The 22,010-nt window shown below is 42.6% G+C and overlaps 1 protein-coding gene across 1 annotated transcript in view; it reads left to right on the top strand.

The window, feature by feature from the left end:
- LOC146810657 (uncharacterized) overlaps window positions 1–22,010 on the top strand; it is a 50,401-nt gene that overhangs the window by 14,785 nt on the left and 13,606 nt on the right. The window contains exons 2-3 of the mRNA XM_085614440.1: window positions 4,540–4,651; window positions 5,409–5,510. Coding sequence (XP_085470566.1) covers window positions 4,540–4,651; window positions 5,409–5,510 — 214 coding nt within the window. The remainder of the gene's footprint in view (window positions 1–4,539; window positions 4,652–5,408; window positions 5,511–22,010) is intronic.

The following is a 22,010-nucleotide window of genomic DNA, read 5'->3' on the forward strand; positions in this document are numbered from 1 at the left end:
CCGCGTCTTCGGAGGTACGACGGGCAGAGCCAGCACCAGTCCTCAAACGAGATGGAACCGGTAAGCACGGATGGCCGGCGAGAGTGGAACAACGCGCTACATTGAAGTAAGACGCATCTAATCCTCTTTACCTCTTCTTTCCAACTTCTTTAGAAAGACAGTTCCTCTCGCACCTCTCGGTACCTCCGAGAGAACAAAATTCGTTCATACGAGGTAATGTTGTGTTATGAATTATTTGTAATGTCTGACCTCGCTGAAATGCATAAACCTGTTTAGGCGAGGCAACCTTATGTTGAATTATTAGCATAACGAATCACTATTTGCACTACACTACGTAAGTGATACGAGTTAAAACAAAGCTACAATCGATCACACCCATTTTCGATTTCACCTCGTGCACTACAAATATACAACGTTTATACAACCCCTCGAACTTTTACCATACGCATGACTAATCACACAGTATAGCGATCTCCTTTACGCTTTAACTTTATGATTTTTCACAAATATCGCCCACATGACCAAACGATCTATTGGGTAAATTGAATTCCCTCGTTTCTCATAGCCACGCTCGTTTCGCGCCCTTGACCCCAAATTTGAATTAATACTTCACTTAGCTATTAACCTCACTTTCTTGAAAATAACGGTAGCACCATGAGAGGTAGATCCATTAATATATGTATCCACAAGCAACTGTTTTTTCCGTTTTCAACTAGGTACAAATACCATGGATCTGACCACATGAATTTAGATTAGTGAATAATTCTCACTAAACAAGGAGCCACAACGCGCCCTCCTTCATATCGGTCCTGACGAAAGCCTTTAGATGTTGACAGAAGGCTGAAACATGTTGACCCTTACTATTTGATAAGTACGACAGACCAGCAACTCAGTCTTCATTCGTACTTGAACACCCTTTTTTTACCTTTCTCTTGTCAATATTCTCAGAATAAAGTCACAGCAGGAAAAATGATTTAGAGAATTTTAACTTCACTTGATTTTTTTGTATATCCTCCCTCATTTTTTTGTCTGGACGCTACTGTACAACCAGTTGGTCTTCCTCCTGGCGGAGGTCAGCATACATACAAAAAGACTCGATGATGATGCTGTACCAATACACATAAGCGGTGACCCAGTTAATACCGCCTTCGCACTTGTGTATAGTTATGAGGGTTCTTTTATGACGGAACCAAGAACAAAAAAGACCCTGGCTACACAGGACAAGTGGTCCACTCCCCCTTGATTCTTTGAATTTACGAAAGGAAGCCGAATGGACCACAGCTTCTCCCTCCCTCCCCATTGATTATTTTGCATGAATAGTTCAACATTTTATTTTTTGAGGTTTAGAATTATGAAACAAGCAATAGGCTATCTCAGTGGTTGCCGAACTTTTGAATCACTACTGGAAGCCTGGACCCCCAAGTAATGTGTACAATTTAAATTTATTTTTAAAAACGCCTTTTGAAGCAGAGGCAATTTCAGGAGGGAGACAGCCTGAATTGGGTCTATTTGCATGGACATGTATGCATACAGCAGTGTATTATTTAGTGGTACAAGGCTCCTGCTCTCAGCCATAGCAACACCTCTACATTCTCATTCCAGAGCCTCGGAGTGGTGACCCTTCTTTACAGAAACAGGTTGAATGATTGTGAATTATTAGCACGTTTACCTATTCACAGTTTAAGAAGGTCTAAAATATTATACAATTATGAAGCATTTTGTAATAAAGACATGACCCAAGGAGCAACGAATCTTGCGAAAATTCTAACAAGATAGTGCACAAAGCGATGAGTCCAGTGTACAGAGCAAATTCAAGGTCTATATTAGGAGTTCACCATGGAAGTGTAAGAGATGGCAGGATGGTATCTGCACAGGAGGCATATTGTTTCAGCGAGATCATGGAACAATGCTATGCCAATTACCATAAACCCCTGTTAGACATAATCTTTAGTCGCAGACAGCAGAACAACATTTTACCACCAAGGGGTGAGCAGTGCAGTTAAGGCATATTTCAGAGAGGCCTCGCGTGGCACCTGACATGACCCTCTCCTGTTCGGATGCCCACTGCCCCGCCCCTTGTCAACAACAAACCGCAAAGGCTACACAGAATAAGAGCTTGATATGTCTGAGTATGAAAGCTTGACAGCACACTAATTCACCCAATGGCTTATGGAAAGTGAGCAATCAGACAACAGCGCGAAAATCCTACAGCTGATCCTGGCTGCATCTATTTTTACCCGCCTGCCAAGTAACGGTAACCTATACACATGTGCCTTTCAACTGATTCACTTCTGTTGGCGAAAGCTTGCACTGCATGTGTGTGCGCGCGGAGGAAGCTTGCTCTACTGCTGCCTGTGATTTATTATCTAAAAAGAACAATTGATGGACAGAATGCAGAACAATGTCATACAGTCACCCCAGTAAAGAGATCTGGGCCTAAATCAATTTGATTTATTATCTGTTCTGTGTGTGAGTGAAAGGTGTGTTTGGGGAGCTTGTGGTGCCCACAATCCTAATTGCTATTTGCTTTGTCAGTGCTTCTCAAACATGACATAAATGATGGAAGAGGCAGAGCTTCCTCGCATGAGGTTGACGTTTGTATATCTCTGCAAAACTTTTCACTGGAATCCACAGGAATAACATTTATTTTTTAATGATTGTCTATAGACATATGCTGCTAAAGCGCACCAAATATGTATTTCAATTCACTCACTAAACGTACTTGGTGTGAGATCCGAACAATTCACAGCTGGCTTTCTCTGCCATATTATTGGTAATGTGTAAATGTATATATGCTGCCAGACAGGATAGATTCAGACTAGAAGCATACATGCCAACATTTTTAGAAGAAGAAAATGGAAGATTTCACAGAAATAATCGGGAGAGTGTATCACCCCTGTTGACTTCTAAACAAGCAGAGGCAATTTCAGGAGGGACACAGTCAACAGAAAGCCATTTGTTGGCGTCCGAAATCGGGACTCTCCCGTCTGATTCGGGTCGTGTGTATGTAGCAGCACACTGTGGACAATTATCCTAGAGCCCTGTAGTTCCGCAGCTGACTTCAGGACTGTGGCACGCAATCAGAATATTGTCTTGTGATTACACCGGTTTGATTGGACGGCCAATGTTGGTATGATCCAGGGGGCACATGGGCGCTGTTTAGTTTTTCCTAGCTACATGGTGAAATGCAGAAGCTGTTTTTTTCTGCTTTACGATGCAATATATCTGTTGTGGGCGTGATTTACTTCCTGTGTATTGCCGCTGAAATAGTTTGCCATTAACGTGCCCCTCCCAATATCTTTGCCCCGCCCCTTTCTAGAAACCCCTGGCATGCATTACTATGGCCGGGAACTTGGGTGCCATCGCGGATTTTAATACTGGGATCGTTATGCACAGCGCATAATTACAGGCCTCCGTCTCACGCAGCATTCCATGTTACTGCGTTGTGCCAAACAATGCAATTTCTAAATGACATCCACTCTAGATATTAGCAGGCCTAGTAGTGATTCGGATTTTTGTGGTGTTATAAAACTCTTGTATTGTGGGAAGTTTACTTGTTCTTGTCACTCTTGCTATCTAGCAATGTTTCGGAAGGTTCTGGCCCAAATGTTGCCTCTTGGAGGTAATGTATGCACTATTTCTACAGTGCAAAATCAGAGAGCAGGCGGCTCAATCTTTTTTAAATGGTTCCCTGCCATTTTGTATTTGTTTAAAGATGATCAGTCGACTGAGCCAGGTCTGATGGCTTGCAGACGGATGCATCCCAGGCAATCCAGAGGTCAGAGGTTCGAATCCCAGCTCGTCACTTTGTTTCTAAACGGATGTAGGATTATCGAGGGGCTTTATGTAACAGGTAATGTCGCCTCTTGACAGCACTTTGTGGTAAATTCCGAATCATATATGCAACTATGTTACATGAGGCTGACATAAAAAGGAAAGCTGCTTTTAAAGCATACGCACGCTTTTACTGTAAATGCGTAGGTACACTTGTAAAACACTCACATGCAGTTCTAGAGGGAGAAGAGCCCTCCTGCCGGTTCGAGGTGCTCGAATGATCTTCAGCCTCGATACAAGAGGCCCAGCTGTACTCTGCTTTCAGGGCAACAGGGCACATATGGTAGCAAAATGCCCCGGCGCTGGCCGCAAACACAAGGGGAAACGCACGCACTGTGGGTGCCCAACGTCGGAGGACGGGCAGAAGCAAATAATAAATTAAGGCTAATCACCCTTCAGCTTTCTCCTAAAGCTGAATGGTGATTGGCCAGATTGTATTGTTGTGGTCTCGCTGCTCCTGCGCCAACATTCACAGCTCTTGTGTGCTGTGAGGATGCATAGGCGTTTCGTTTTTCACTAAGACAGCAGGCACTCGAGTCCTGCGGACCCCCTGGGAATGTTTCACGGACCCTAGGGCGTCCGCGGACCACAGTTTGGGAAACGCTGGGCTATCTGATTAAAAAAGTGCAATGCTGTGTCTATTACAATATTTTTTTTGTACAAAGTTCCATCAATCATTGTTTTTTTATTTCTTTTCTTTCATAGACACCCAAGGGCAAGAGGGTACCTGGGCTGGCTGCCACTACCACAAGCACCATGCCGGGTGTGACTGTGGTGACGACCACCAGCGCTGTGGCAGATGGTTTTGCTGCCCTCTGTAAGTCATGTTCATTATTTCTCACTCTCTATTCCCACTATTACAATTATGCCTTTGTGTATACTTACTAGTTTTTTCAACTCAGATTGGAGTTTGTGTGTTATCCCTCCCTGCATTCCCCTGTGTTTTCTATATCTCCTGTTCCTGCAGCCGTCTTTCTCCTATCTGTAGCTTTCTTCTGCTCCCTTTTTTCATAAGCTTCCCCTCACCCCTCTTTTAAATGTCTTGCTGTGTAGTGCTAAGAGGAGAAAAGATTTTTGGTAATATGAAGAGGATCGCATAGCCAGACCCAAGTACTCTAGTTATCAAAGATGTTGGTGGTTTTCTTGATTAAACAGTCGAAAAGTGCATGTGCGGAGATAGAATGGTCATCATGGTCATGAGCCCTCAGTTTTGTTTCAGACTATCAGTTTCCATGACAGGGCAGCATGGCAGGAAGGAGATATCACAACCAATACCATATGTCCTTAGCATTCCCTTCTACCACCTATCCTTTCATAGATATGCCTTATACCCTTCCCTTATTATTCCTCCATTAGGAAAAAATGTTTTGGTGACTCAAAGACTACCTGCTTTTCAAAAGCAAGCAACAAACAAAGTAACACACACCTCCCAACTTGAATATTTTCGATAGGAGAACATACTGATAGAGAGCTAATCTAACTGTAGTGAGGTATTACTGTTGTACCTTGTGCAAAATAAATACTTAGGTGGCTAATCTGGTATCTAAAATGGGTGCATTATGATTTTTCTCTAGGTGTGCAGACCACCAGCAGTGCTGTCACAAGCACAGGGACGTAGGAGGAGGCCCAACCGGTAGAGGGAGGGGGAGAAGTCCCAGTGGTGGTAGGGATAAACGGTAAGTCATCTTGCTTTCTTATTGACAATACTGTATTTATTGAGCTAGGCAGAAACCCCCTCCCATCACCTCCAGAGACCAGTCCCTCCCCCCAGCTTTTTGCCACCTAAAACTGCAGTGCGGTTTAATTTGGTGCTGCAGTGCAGACAGTGAAATCATGTGTGCATGCTACGGCACAGCGGCATGACAAAAGTCTGCAATGCACAAACCAAAGACAAGGTGTGTTTCCCAGTGACCACTCAGTCGCCTACTAGTACTGCACCTTCTAATTCTATCTTTCTGTGCTAGCCTACCTAAAAAATAGAATTCTATATCGGCAAGTACTGCCTGTGCCACATTTCTCTGCCCAAGTGAAGTTATATTTCATGACTTCCATTACGGATTGATGGTTCCAATTTTGTTCCTCCCATCAATCAATATGACTAAGAAAAAAAGTAGTGCATGATCAGTGACAACCAACCAGTCCATAGCTAAATCTTTACCTAGCCCAATCCCTATATCTTACTCCCTGTAGACTAATTTTCCTCACTGCCAAGTAAAGACATTTCTTGAGAATAATCTGTGTTGGTGGCCTGGGGGTAATGTGGGACTAAGTGCCAGCTTTAGAGTTTGGCAAATGGGATACTCAGTGACAAAATATACTGTACTACAGTGCATCAATTATATGCTATGCACTGTCTACTGTAATACGATGGATGGGATATCCATTATCTGCCAAGTGTGTCCCATCTGCCAGACTCTATCAGCCTAAGCATATAAGCCTACGTTTGGACTTAGGGTAGTAGAATTGAAGAGGGAGTTGGAGAAGAGCAGGGCCATTGGGTTCATAAGTTAACATAACATGTTACAGCTGCTCTGCCCAACATGCTGGAGAGTAAGTAGAACTGCCAGCATAGCTCCGTTAATGTTGCATAGTTAAGTTTTAATTGTGCAGCATATGATATAGATATATATATATATGAATATATATTCACTGAAGAAACAAAGGTTACAGGGGCGTTGTAGTTACGAAATAGATATTTTTTTAAAAGCTTAGAAATTCACTGACAAAAATGGTTATAGTTCGGCTCAGATTTCACTCTGAAGGTTGGTACCTCGGGAAATAGCGGGAACTGGCTCTGGGGGGTGGTAGTCCCCAGGGCCATTATTGGCACCAGGAGGGAGGCCACACTGCCCCCATGCTTTAATTTTTAGTGGCCTTCCCTGGGAAGGAGGTTGTCTCCGGGGCCGTACATGGCCTCCCTATATTATATACGCGGCCCCGGGGAGATGGTGGTCTCCGGGGCCCTTTTGGGCAATGGAGGGGGGGGCTCTGCGCGACCCCCCTTCTTTTTTATAATAAATCCCCAGGGAGGTGGTGGTCCCTTGGCTATTAAAAGCCTCAGAAGGGAGGCCCCAATGCCCACTCCATTAATATTAGAACTATGCCTGCCCCGGGGAGGCGGTGGTCCCTGGGCCAAGATCGGCCACGGGGAGGGGACTGTGTGCAACCCTCTCTCCAAATTATATTATAAATTATGCCCCCTGGACCTGACCCACCCCGGGGCTTTAATCAAAACAAGCGTGGGAGACTGTGCTTGTTTTTTTTTTCAATTTTGCTACAAGTTTGCGGATCCACCCACATTTGTGCAGCAAAATTGCAAAACAAAATTGTATTTAACTCCCATTGGGGTCCCTGTGGGACCCCACCACCACACCTAGGGGATCAAGCTATTCCTACCCTGCCCCCTTTACTTTATTTTTAACACATTGTGAGGGTGAAGCTGAGTCTAAAAATAGCTGCCAGCACTTCCTGGTTGAAGTGTTGGCAGCCAATCAGATTTCAGCACCGGGACTGTCAGATCTGCTGAGGATCTGCGTCCCTGGATATACAACTGTGGTTTTCCGTTAATATCTCTAAAACTACTATACGGATTTACACCCAATCACAAAAAGCACGCTTTCTGGACCAAGAACAAGATTTCTATCACATTTGGTGCAGTTCTGTTTCGCAGTTCGGGCTGCAGTTGTGTTCAAATTTCTATGAGAATTAACATGGAGAAAATGCATTTTGGAAACCCCCTTTTTCTCGCTCCCTGCTTGACGGATCACCCTGAAACCTTTATTACTAGCAATCCAGAGAATAAATTTGGTGTCAGGTCTTCTTAATTTTTGCTCTCTATTTCCTCTCCTCTGTTGTTTCGGTACATGGATGAGCCCACTATACTTTAGTTTGGTTTTTGGTAGGATCGGTAAGGCATGTAGATAGGGTGAAAATCTTACTAAGTATAGCACATCTTGTGGTAAAAAGAAGCAATAAAACAAAGGATTACTTGTAAAATCAGTTTTGTGGTCTACATGTTGACCTGTCCCTACTCTAAAAAGCACAATATTGCAGCACATTAGAGTAATACGAAATTCTGCTGTTATAAGAGTCGGTGCCCAAACATTTTGATAAAGAGCATCGAAGGAATGAAGCCAAACTGAGGTATAGTGGCCTCATCCATGTACCCATGTGTTTTTTATTTGATTTAATTTTGCTGTAGATGATGTACAAGGAAGGGCTGGATGAAATTGATCTTCTATTCCAATGTATGCGAGGATGAATATTTTTGAGGACGATCTACAGCGCAGGAAAAACCCAAAAGTGTTTACTAAAGTAGTTACTTGAATTTTGATTGCAATTTCATAAAACTGTATTTTATCCAACTGGCTGCAACACTCAAACTGGGTACTATTGTATGACGTGAAGCACAGTGGCTGATGAATACAAAAAGTCTTAGTTTGAGAAGGAATATTTTTTTTGCTTAGAACAAGTATGGTAGAGAATGATATACCACTTGGGCAAATATACAAGAGTAAGCATCGCCTCTTGTAAGGTATTTGTGCATCCTCAAAGAAAAAATATATATATTTTTGTGTAATACAATATGTGTATAATGAACATATGAGTATTATTCTGATTATTTTCTCAGTATTATTGTTCCCCTAGGTGAATGTAATACTCATGTTGTACTTGCATAATACTATGTATCTTGCTACTTAGCACAGCACACTTTGGTATAATGAATACTCTGCCAACGCGCCTCCTGGCACACTACCGGTTGGGGAATGAAGTCCCCTTGGATCCTGAGGGTTGTGGGGCTACGAACCCCTCCTGTTACCACCAGTAAGTCCACACAGTGGGATTGCAGAGAGCTCGTTGGAGGCCCCACTCCCATTTTCCACCACTCTGTAAACGCGCCTCCTGGCTCACTACTGGTTGGGTGATGAATTCCCCTTGGCTGCTGAGGGTCACTGGGGGCCAAAAACCCCTACTGTTACCACCAGAAAGTTCCACATTGCGGGATTGCTAAGAGTTCTTTGGAGGCCCTGCTCCTTTTCTCCACCACTCTTCAAACACGCCTCCTGGTGCACTACTGGTTGGTGGACGAAGTCCCCTTGGCTACTGAGAGTCGTTGGGGGACAAGAGCCCCGCCTGTTACTACCAGTAAATCCTACTCAGCGGTATTGCTGGGAGCTTGTCAGAGGCCCCACCCCTTTCTCCACCACTCTGCAAACGTGCCTCCTGGTGCACTACTGGTTGTGGAATGAATTTCCCTTGACTGCTGAGGGTCGTTGCAGGCTAACAACCCCTCCTGTTACCACCAGTAAGTCCCACACAGTGGAATTGCTGAGAGCTCTTCGGAGGACCTGCCCCCTTTTTCCACCACTCTGCAAGCACACCTCCTGGTGTGCTATTGGTTTGGGGATGAAGTCCCCTTGGCTGCTGAGGGTTGTTAGGGGCCAAGAACCCTTCCTGTTACCACCCATAAGTCCCATACTGTGGGATTGCTGAGATCTCTTCGGGGCCCCATCCCCTTTTTCCACCACTCTGCAAATGCACCTCCTGGTGCACTACTGTTTGGAGGATGAAGTCCCTTTGGCTGCTGAGTGTCGGTGGGGGCAAAGAACCCTTCCTGTTACCATGAGTAAATCATACACAGCAGGATTGTCTAGAGCTCGTCGTTGGCCCCACCCCTTTCTCCACCACCTTGCAAACATGCCTCCTGGCACACTAGTGATTGGGGGATAAAGTCCCCTTGGATGCTGGGGGCCATTGGGGGCCAAGATATGCGCCTGGTACCACCAGAAAGTACCACACAGTGGTATTGCTGAGAGCTTGTTGGAGGCCAGCCCATTTCTCCACCTAATGTATAGACCCATACAGCCGCTCACACACCCACTCACAGACCCATACAGGCACTTGTAAATCATCTACTCACACACCCACACAGCTACTGACACACCCACTCACAAACCCATACAGCCACTTACAAACCCACTCACACACCCACACAGATACTGACACACTTACTCACACACCCGCATAACTACTCACACACCCAGTCACTGACCCATACAGTCCCTCACACATCCACTCACTGACCTTTAAAGCTACTCACACAAACGCTCTGAAAGGTTATAGATTACAGAAAGGAAATACAATTTGAAAACCTTAAAAATTCACTGAAAAAACAAAGGTTACAGGGACATTATGGTTAGTAAATACAATAAAAAGAAACATAGACATTCACTGAGAAAAACAAATGTTACAAGGACGTTATTGTTAGGCTCAGATTTCACTCGTACAAAACCATTGAAATTCAGCAGTTATAGTTACCTGAGCTATCTATAGATTACGCCCCTTGTATGACCTCACATATTACATCACTCATGACAGTGTTAGTGACATCACTAATGACATCATCCACAGAATCACTCATAACCCCATACAACCTCTCATACACCCACTTACATACCCACACAACCACTCACATACCGATTTGACAGACTCATACAACAACTCACATACCCACTCAACCCAACCATAGAGCCACTCACACACTCACTCACCTATACATGCACTGACACAGCCACTCAATCACCCCTACAGATTAGTAGCTGTAGGGGTGATTGAGTGTCATCCAGTCACTCATCCATATAACAACTCATGCAGACACAAACTCACCCACATAGCTACTCACACACCCACTTCTTCAACTATACAACCATTCAGACAGCCATTCACTGACCCTTACAACCTCTAAACACAGCCATACACTCACCCATACAAGTACTCATACACCCACTCACACATCCACACAACTACTTACATACCCCCTCAAACATCCATACAACCACTTACACACCCACACACTCACCCATACAGACACTCACACAGACAGTGACTCTCTAATACAGCCATTCACATACCAACTTACTTAACCAAACACCCAAATATTCACCTATACAGCCACTGATACTGTCACTAACCCACCCATATAGGTACTCAAACACCACTCATCCACCCACAGAGCCACTTACTCACTCACACACTCACTGATTCAGCTACTCGCTCACACACCCACTCACCCACCCATAGATTCACTCACACAGTCACTCACTCACCCATACAGTCACTCACACACCCACTCACTCATCCATACAGCTACTTACACACCAAATTATCCACCCATACACACACTCACACACCTAGTCACATGCCCTTACAGCCACTCACACACAGATTCAGACAGTCTCACAGCGGCTCAGATGACATATGTTAGAAATAGTATCACTCATTAGTAGTACAGAAAGAATAGTTATTTAACTTATAAAGTATATTACAATATGGGCCAGATGTATGACTATTCTAAATTGTGACTCACAATTTGTGCTCGATTGCGAGTCGCAAATTGCGAGTCGCAATTTATAATGTACAACAATGTCAGAGACACTGATTGCGATTCCCAATGGGGTCGCAAAATGCAAGGCTCCTGAATATTAATGAGCCACTGACATTTTGAGACCCCATTGGGAATGGCTGGCCCTCCCAGGGATGGTGGCCTGCTGGGCTCAGCAGACCACCATGTCTGGGACTGCTTTCAAATAAAGCAGCTTATATTTTTTTAATGCATCCCGTTTTTCTTAAAGGAAAACGGGATGCATTTAAAAAAATAAATAAACGATTTGTTTCATTTTTTAAGGGCAGGCAGTGGTCCTTGCAACCACTGCCTGCCCTAAAAAAATAATTTTGTATGCATTTGCAAAGGGGAAGGGGTCCCCTGGGGACCCCTTCCCATTTGCGAATGCATTACCACCTACTTGAAGTAGGTGGTAATTTGCGAGTGTTTTGCGGCCACAAATGCGGTCGCAAAACATTTGTACATGGCTATGGAGTACCTATTTGGAAGGGAATGCCCCTTCCAAATACTGAGTCGCAAAACAGTATTTTGCGAGTCGCAATTTATTTGCGCCTCGCAAAATACTGTTTGTACATGGGCCCATGGTTTTTAGCATGCGCAAACGGGTCTAAGACCCGTTTGCGCACGCAAAAAACCGTTGTACATCTGTCCCCATACCTTTAAGTGTCAGAAACAAGTATGAAACACTTTCACTCACTGGATGATGTCATCAGTGATGTCATCATTGATGTCATTTGAGATGTTATCAGTGATGTCATCAGTGATGTCACTGATCCTGTCATGAGTAATGTAATATGTGAGGTCAGAAGCATTGCATTGCGGGGGTATAAATGATAGTTAGCTCAGGTAATTATAACTGCTGAATTTCAAGGATTTTGTATGAGTGAAATCTGATCCTAAATATAACATCCACGTAACCTTTGTTTTTTTCAGTGAATATACATATATATGACCCTCTGGAGACCAGGAGATCCCCCAACAAGCACTGCGCCAGGAGGTGCGTTTGCGAAGTGGTGGAGAAAGGGTGCGTGGTCTCTGAAGTTCTCTCAGCAATCCTGCTCTGTGGGACTTAGTGGTGGTAACAGGAGGGGTAGTTGGCCCCAAGGGCCCTCAACAGCCAAGGGGACTTTATCCCCCAACTACTAGTGCATCAGGAGGCGTGTTTGCACACTGGTGGAGAAAGGTGGGTGGCCTCCAACAACCTCTCAGCAATCACACTGTGTGTGACTTACTGGAGTTAACAGAAGGGGTAGTTGTCCCCCAAGAACTCTCTGGAGGAAAGGGGACTTCACCCCCCAACTAGTAGTGCACCAGGAGGCGCGTTTGCAAAGTGGTGGTAAAAGGGGGGGTGGGACCTCCAGCGACTTGCCGTTTGTTTGGTTTTCTTAATAATCAGGGGATGGGGGTTGTATGGCCACCCCTTCCCTGGGCCGTTTTCGGTCCTGGGGACCTAATACCCGGGGCCATCACTTTTTTCAATGGGAGGGGGTCTTTGCGCCCCCACCCCCTCCCTGAGCCATTAAAAAAAAAAAATCTGATTACATTTAAAGAAGGGGCCCGGGCCTGGCCTTTGCATTAATTTTTTTCAAGAATGAAGGGAGGGGGCTACGCAGTCCACCTCCCAGGTCGATTTCAGACCTGTGGACCCCAACCATCCAGGGCCAACCTCTGTTGTAGGGTTCCTGATCCAACCCAGGGCACCCACTCCACAATGATGAAGACCGCGGGGGGCCTTAAGGCCCCCGCGATCCCTGCCAGCTCTCCACCTCCTGCGGGAGCCGTCATTGATTTGACAAAGAGGGAGCTGCTAACATGCAGCTCCCTCTCTGTCAAAGCAGTTGTACTCGCTTACAGCAAGCGAGAGCATTTTTTATGCTCTTGCTTGCTGAAAGCGAGCACTGTTTGGTATGGCTTAGTCAGAGTAGTAAAGCTCCCACCAAGCCATAGCAAAGAGCTATGTCCCAGGGGTGAGCACCCCTGGACATAGCAGGAGCCAGCCCTGGGGGGTGGCGGTCCCAAGGGCCAACTTTGGCTCCAGGATGAGGGTCGCACGGCCCCCTTTCAATCATTACTTTAGCCCAGGGGAGGTGGTGGTCCCCGGGGTTGGGGTCCACAATGTACTCCGTCCGTTATATTATTTAAGCCTCGGGAGGTGGAGGTCCCCAGGGCTGGCGAGGGCACATGGACACCCCTGTATATCTATGTTGATTGCCCCAGGAGGTGGCAGTCCCCGGGGTGCATGGCGTGCCGCAAGGGCACACCACGCATAATTATAAAACACTGCCCCCGGGATTCGGCCCACCTGAGGGCTTCCTATATAAAAGCCTGCGTCTTTCGTTTTTCAATTTTGCAGTGGATCCATCCATGAATTTGTGCAACATTTAATAAAAAAAATACTTTTCCACCCTGGTGGGATCCCTGTGGATCCCCCCATCATATAGGGGGGGGTCAGGATATTCCTACATATATATATAGATATATATATATATATATATATATATATATATATATATATATATATATATATATATATATATATATATATATATATATATATATATATATATATATGTATATATATATATATATATATATATATATATATATATATATATATATATATATATATGATTCCTCCAGGCTTAGGTAACTGCCACCGCACTCCTGAACAGAGGGTGCGTCGTCGAGGCGGACCACCCAGGCACGGTCCGTAATAAATTTCGAAAGTTCCTCGCAACACAAGGATGACGACGCCGTGTTCTGGTCAATAAAAAATATATTTATGTATATATATAGATATATCCAACTACCACTCCAAAAGCGCTTCTCGGCACCATGAACAGAGAGACGGACACCTTCTTCTTCGTAGAAAACTGCAGCCGCAGTATCGTCTTTATTATTCAAATCATAGATCAGTGCAATGAAACGGAACGACGCGTTTCGGCCAACTGTGTGGCCTTGCTCACATGAATGCGTTGCAAATAGGTAACAATTTTTATACTCAATAGTAAGAAAGGGGAGGTGACATAACTTTCCTTGCTATTGGTTGACTACCCAATACACAATCATAGACATAGAAGAAATATGCATAAGTGTTACAAAAATCAAAAGGTGGTCATAGGCTTAGTACAGGAACCAAATTGTTAGCCACAATATAAATAAATGTGTTAACCAAAACGTAACCTCTATGAAATTCATGAATAATCAGTCTTTTGTGATTTTTAAAGTCGGAAGAACAGAAAAAAATGCCGTAACTGAATAAAGGCAATGGGGAGCCACTGGTTTCGTATTATAACAGGTACAAATACTGGGAGGCAACAGTTAATAATCCACGACCAATGAAAAATTCATGTAATTCATAGGTAGCTCACTGAAAGCCAACCACAACAAAATATGCATTTTAAAATAGCAGGTCTAGTCTATGCTGTGAAATACGTAAGGTTCCATAGTAAAGAATTGATTTTAAATATAATTAATCTAATAAAGTGCAAAGTGTTAAAATAATCCTAAATCAAAAGTAGGGCGTGTAAATGTGCCCATCCCCTATCCTGATAATGTGACCCGTATATGGGTATTGAATGAGACTGAGTGAGTTGATGAATTAATAGCAGAATCAACCCTAAAAAATACAATCACGTTGTATGAGATTATTGGAGTAAATACAACGAGGAGGTAACAACGAATACCTGGTGTGGACCCAGAATCTCAATCAATCCACAAAAACAAATAAACATAAGACTCGCTAAAAAATACAGTTCATTACCCTCAGACAAACTACATTCCTAGATCGGAAATATTAACAGTCACCTTTTTCCATTACGAAAAAATACTTAAAGATAGTAGAACAGATCTTCACACAAATTCAACCCTCTTGGAGCCTTGGAATCTAGTTCCATTATATATTTAGTCTCCAATTGTCTGAGTTGTTTTTCACGGTTGCCCCCCCGTTTGTTTATTGGAACATTGTCTATCACATAATATTGCAAGACATTGAGATTGTTACCATGTTCTGTCTTAATGTGACGGGCCACCGGGTAGGAAGGGTCGGAGTTAACTATGGCCCGTAAGTGCTGCAAGATGCTCACATAGACCTGTAACTTTGTGCTACCGACGTAGCGGAGGCCGCAAATACATTGCAGAATATATACCGCATGATCTGTCCGGCATGTAAAGTGTCCTCTGATGTTGATGGATTCGTCCGAGAACGGAGTGCAGTAGGATTTGGTATTAATCCCAAACTTGCATGCCCTACATGTGCTGCATTTAAAAAAACCCTTTTTGGGAGATAGCCAAATGTTCTTGCGATCTAGTTCCGGACTAGTTTTAACCAGATCATTTCTCATAGAATGTGCCCTGCGGTAGGTGAAATTAGGCTGTGTGGGCAGAAATTGAGAAAGCACCATGTCAGTTAGGACAATAGGCCATTGGGTTTTTATGATGGAGCGAATAGTATTTGCCTGTCTGCTATATGTAGAAATAAAACGACAGACTGTTTTGTCTTGATTGACATTGCTGTTGTAATTGCAATTGTCAATGGGGGGATCCGAGATGTTGTTATTGTGTCTAGGTGTGGTAACTAGGAGAGTTTGTCTGTCTTTACTGTTAGCTTTATTAAGCGCTATTTTAAGTTTGTTAGCTTGGTACCCTCTCTGTAAAAACCTGATTTTTGCTGCTTCCTGAGCTATGCAAAGTTGTTCTTCATTACTACAGGCTCTACGTATTCTCAAAAACTCCCCGTAGGGGAGACTAGATATGGTGTTCTGCGGGTGAAAGCTACTAGCGTGAAGTAGGGTGTTGCCTGCTGTGGGTTTCCTGCATAGGCAAGTCTGAATGGTGTTGTTTTGAATATAGACAGAAACATCCAAAAAATTAATAGATGTAGAATCAATATGGGAGGTAAAATTAAGATTTAACTTGTTGCAATTGATAACTCTTACAAAATCTTCAGCTTGTTGTCTTGTACCATCCCAGATGATGAATATATCATCTATATATCTCCACATAGTGATGATATGTTGAACACATAAATTTCGAAAGTTCCTCGCAACACAAGGATGACGACGCCGTGTTCTGGTCAATAAAAAATATATTTATGTATATATATAGATATATATATATATATCCACACATTTTCTCCCCCTTTGGAAAGACGTAAGCCGCACTCGCAAACACTGACAATTTGTTGTTTGTTCTACAGCTGCAGGCAGTCCTGACGCGTTTCATTCATCACTGAACTTTCTCGAAGGTGAGCCTTGGCAACAGGGACCAATCACTGACCGCAATGTTCAATAGCAATTTAAATGATTTCGGCCCTCTGGTGGACATCCTGATGGATGTATCGCTACTGCATGATGGGATTTGTGGTTTAGTAATCAGTCATATTAAAAACCCAATCAGTGGGTTGTGCCCATACTTGTTGCTGTATTTAGGGAATACTTCCAAATTCCAAGTCTGTGTTGCCCCCTGTGCATACCTATTTTCGAGGATGCTGGGAACCATACCTTATCCAGTATAAGGTAGTGCCGTTACCCTGTTCGTTTTCACGTTCCACACAAGTTGGTTCTGGGTCGGGTAATGATGGCGCACTTGCTGGCGGTGCGTTGCTTTGCGACAGAACCAAGTCGCTAATATCCACACATTTTCTCCCCCTTTGGAAAGACGTAAGCCGCACTCGCAAACACTGACAATTTGTTGTTTGTTCTACAGCTGCAGGCAGTCCTGACGCGTTTCATTCATCACTGAACTTTCTCGAAGGTCCTGTGGATCCCCCCATCATATAGGGGGGGGTCAGGATATTCCTACATATATATATATATATATATATATATATATATATATATATATATATATATATATATATATATATATATATATATATATATATATATATATATATATATATATATATGTATATATGTATATATATATATATATATATATGATTCCTCCAGGCTTAGGTAACTGCCACCGCACTCCTGAACAGAGGGTGCGTCGTCGAGGCGGACCACCCAGGCACGGTCCGTAATAAATTTCGAAAGTTCCTCGCAACACAAGGATGACGACGCCGTGTTCTGGTCAATAAAAAATATATTTATGTATATATATAGATATATATATATATATATATATATATATATATATACACACAGCGTCTTCTTCACAGAAGGACTCGCACTCGGGAAGGAGAATGGACTGTTTATTAGTCACTCGTTACGCGTTTCGTCAGTGAAACTGACTTGATCACACGAAGTGTACAACAAAAGGGAGGTGTATACATAGCTGAGAAAATAAACGACAGACAAAAGTTTGTCTAGTGGTGTCTGTAACGTTGGCGGCCATTACTGAATGTCAAAAGGTTGCCAGTTTGTACATATATACACGTAAATAAATGGTTACATGCTGTATCAGTGACATCAGCATATGCAAAAATAAATATACATAGTATAACAGCTTAATGTAACCAGTATTACTAAAAATTACGCAACAGACAAAGATTTGTCTCATACTGCATACATCTTAGGCAGCCATTACTAAATGTCGAAGAGTCAAATGACAAAATATAAAATTCCGTGACTATGTTCTTCAATACATATTGTGCCCATTGTTCAAATTAAACCTCAGTGGTCAAAATCAAAGTACACAGGTATCTGCATAATGGGCTGAATCTAGCTGATTATGAACCTATGATTTGCATAGTGCCATGTATTGAACACGCTGTCACAAAATAATTACAATATTGCAAGCATATAATTCACATACACAAATAGTGTGTGCTCGCTAGTGCACTACATTACTCCACAGCAAATAAATAGAGGCAATGTAAACGGTGCATAGAAACATGTCCCATATTGGGGATCTTGAGTGGTCACATGACATACTGTATATTTATATATATATTATATTAACTTATTTAAGAAGTCAAGTAACCCCATGAAATTCAATTTCAATACAAATCCATGTTGGAAAGGAAATATATACGGCATAGTGCCTTTATGCACATAGAGCTTTTGCTTGTTGCAATGTCAGTCGCCACTCAAATCAGACACAATTCTAAACCATCAGCACTGTACCACCTCCTATGCAAAATCAGTGCTATATAAAAAATCATAAGCTCATCAATGAAACGAGAAAATTACAAAGAAAGAATGTAATGTAAACTTCTTTCCTTACTGTGCCCCCTAGAACCGGGAAGAAAAGGGTAGGGTAACCGGTGCGGATGAGAGTAATCCAAAAGAGATGGCGACCCTTCCTTTCCTCCTGTGCAACAAAAGAAGAAAGAAAAAAGAAGAGAAGGGAAATTATGCCCAACTTCCTAAGAAAACATAAGTTTAAAATTGCACATATTAGTACTATTAGGTCATAGTACCTATAAATGGCTAAAAACATTCATTTTTGAACAACCAGCAATAGGATATATCTAACCCCAGTAGGGGGCTATTTCCTTACGGAAAAACAGAAGGCACATATGAGAAAGTAATTATTCTTCATGTAGGTGTACGCTCAGTTCCTCATCCAAATTGTGTCCCTTAGGGAACTTAGTTTCCAATATCAATATCCATTTAGACTCACGTTTACGGAGTAGTAAAGTTCTGTTACCCCCTCTTGGGCCAAGATGGATTTGTTCAAGGATGAAGTAACTAAGCAGGGAGCTGTTGGATAGATGGAAAAGGTCAAAGTGTCTTGCAATGGGATAGTTGGTATCTTTCTTATTGATGGCCCGCATATGCTCTAACACTCGTTTCTTAGCCATACATGTAGTGCTCCCCACATACCATAGTTTGCATGGGCATATCAATACATAGATACAAAAGGACGTACTACAAGTTAGAAATTGGTTAATCATTTTTGGTTTGGTTTGGCCAGGAATATTCACGGTTTTGGTCATATGGCTGTTACGGCATGCCTTGCAGTGGCCGCAAGGATAAAAACCAGTAAGGTTCTGTACATTACCTGGCGTTCTGTAAGTTACATCACTGTGTACCAAAAGATCTCTCAAGCTACGACCTCTCCTGTAGCTTATTCTAGGTCTACTTTCAAAAGTATGGCCAATGATAGGGTCACTTTGTAGAATCTTCCAATTACTGGTTAGTATTTTGTGAATTGGGTCTGAGTTACCACTAAAAGTGAGTATCACCCTGTTGGTTCCCTCTGTGGAACTTTCTGTAGTGTCCGTATTAAGTGTTTGTGCATGGTCTATGGAGTTAACTTTAGTAATGGCTTTGTTAAGGACCCATTGAGGGTAACCTCTTTCCCTGAATCTTTTGACCATGATTTCCTTCTCACGATGGAATGCGTCATTAGTGCTACAATTTCTCCTCGCTCTTAGCAGTTCACCATATGGAATGCTCCATTTGAGTGGTTCTGGGTGGCTGCTAAGAGCGTGAAGAAGTGTATTGCCCGCTGTAGCCTTGCGAAACAGACTTGTGTGTAGTCTGTCTCCTTGAGGTTTGATCAGTAGGTCTAAGAACTCCACTGAGTGCTTGCTCATACTACTGGTCAGGGAGATGTTACGATCATTGCTGTTGAGTTTATCTAAAAACTCAATAGCAGTTTGTTCGGTGTCAGTCCAGATAACAAAAAGGTCATCTATATATCGTAACCAGATTTTGACTTTACTGAAAGAATCATTGAGTGTGCTGTCTTTCCTGATGTCCTCCTCCCATTTGCCCATAAATAAATTGGCAAAACTTGGGGCAAAACAAGTCCCCATTGCTGTACCAAGGATCTGTTTATAAATGATGCCATCAAACATAAAAATGTTGTTGGTGAGACATAGATGCATCATTTGGAGTACCATGTTCGTGTGTTCTAAAAATTCGATCGGTCTTTTGTTCAGATAATATTTGCATGCTTGCATCCCTTGTGTATGATCAATAATACTATACAAAGAATTCACATCCAGTGTGAGCATGAGGTCATTCGGTTCCCATTTGATATTATTGAGTTTGAGTAAAAAATCTTTGCTGTCCTTAACATAGGAAGGGAGTTCTACAACATATTCTCGCAAAAAATGGTCAACGTATTTGGATACATGCTCAAAAGTACTGCCTATAGATGACACAATCGGTCTTCCAGGGGGTGTTTTTGGGTTCTTGTGAACTTTAGGGAGAAGATATAAAACAGATAATTTCGGGTAATCACGTTTTAAGTAGCAATACTCTTCCCATGAAATATAACCCTTTTCCTCCCAAAGTTTAAGTTTGGCCCAGATGTCAAAAATACTGGCATTATACATGTCAAAGTTTGATTGCATATAGAATCTGGTATCATTAAGCTGCTTTTGTGCTTCTTCCATATACATTTGTTTAGACCACAAAACAATATTGCCCCCCTTGTCAGCGGGGCGTACAACAATGTTGGGGTCATCACTAAGTGTTTTCAAGAATTCTTTTTGTTCAATAGATAGATTGAACTGTACATTTCTAGTTTTATTTTTTTGATGTTTCAATTTTAATAAAGATTGTGTCACCATTTCATGGAATGTATCTATGTTATCATGGGGAAGGTTGGGATAAAAAATGGACCGGGGTTTGAATTTGGTGGACACCGCCGAGTCCGTTGGAATGTCTAGGTCTACTGCTTCGCTAGAAATGCTTACCGGTGTCTCATTGGCTAGAACCTGCATATCACGCAGGATATCTGCATCTGCAACATTCAAATTATACAGAGGACGGCCAACCTCTTCATTTACATAGCCTTGGTTGGTCTGATCCCGTTTGTATAAATAATGCCATTTCTTCAGTTTGACTTTGCGAATAAATCTGTACAAATCAATACGTGTATTCGCATAATTAAAAATTTCCGTAGGGCAAAAAGTCAAACCTAGGCATAAAGTACTTTTTTCGAACATTGTCAGTTGTTTATCACTCAAATTGATAATGGTTTTATTTACCATGTCCGGATCCATTATTTCCTGTTTCTTGAGCCACGCATCTTGTTTCCCATGAGCTCCTTTGTGTTGTTTTGATTCCCTTTGTTTTCTTCTTTTGCGTCTTTGTTTGCTCCTCCCCTCCCTCTTCCTCTTCCACGGCCTCTGCCCCGTGGTGTTCTTCCTCTTCTCGGTGGTGACTGTATATTCTCTCTTGGTACTTGTCGGCCTTTTCGTAAGACCCGAAACTCGTCTAAAAAAGTAGCTGTGCGAGTGGTGGGTGGTCTCTCCAAAGATGAACCTGTAGTGGAGACTGAAATATCTGAATCCGATCCATTCGTTTCTGGAATTGAGGAGACCACTTCATTTTCCACTGGTTGTGTCGGTTCAATGTTGGGTGGTAGGTCATTGTACAAGTGATCATATTTATGACTATACGTTAATATCCGTCCGGATTCATAATCCACACAGTCTCTGTGGAGTTTTCTCTGCTTACGATTTTTTATGTCCTCTTCATGTTGTTGAAGTTTGGGTTTAAGGTCTGCCATGAATTTCTGTATCATATCTTGTTCACTGCATTTAGAAAGATCTGTTTCAATAGTATTGATCTCAGACAGAATCAGTTCACGGTCTTCCCATGCGTATTTTATAAGTATATTCAGCATATTTCTAGAGCTATTCGCTGAATTTTCTTGCCAATCCTGTAACATGCGAGGATTCTGAGACTCATATGAGGGCATGATATAAATTCTTAAACCCCTCGGGACCATTTGTTTATCCACATAGTCCTGTAGAGAAATGGCTTCCCACCACTTTGCAGTTTCTGATTTTTTAAGTTTTTCCAAGCGTTTCAATTTTACGTTCAGAGAAGTGTCCATAGGTTGTATTGGTCTTGAGAGGCTACTC

This window comes from Triturus cristatus, chromosome 7 (assembly GCF_964204655.1).
Source record: "Triturus cristatus chromosome 7, aTriCri1.1, whole genome shotgun sequence".
Lineage (NCBI taxonomy): Eukaryota > Metazoa > Chordata > Amphibia > Caudata > Salamandridae > Triturus > Triturus cristatus.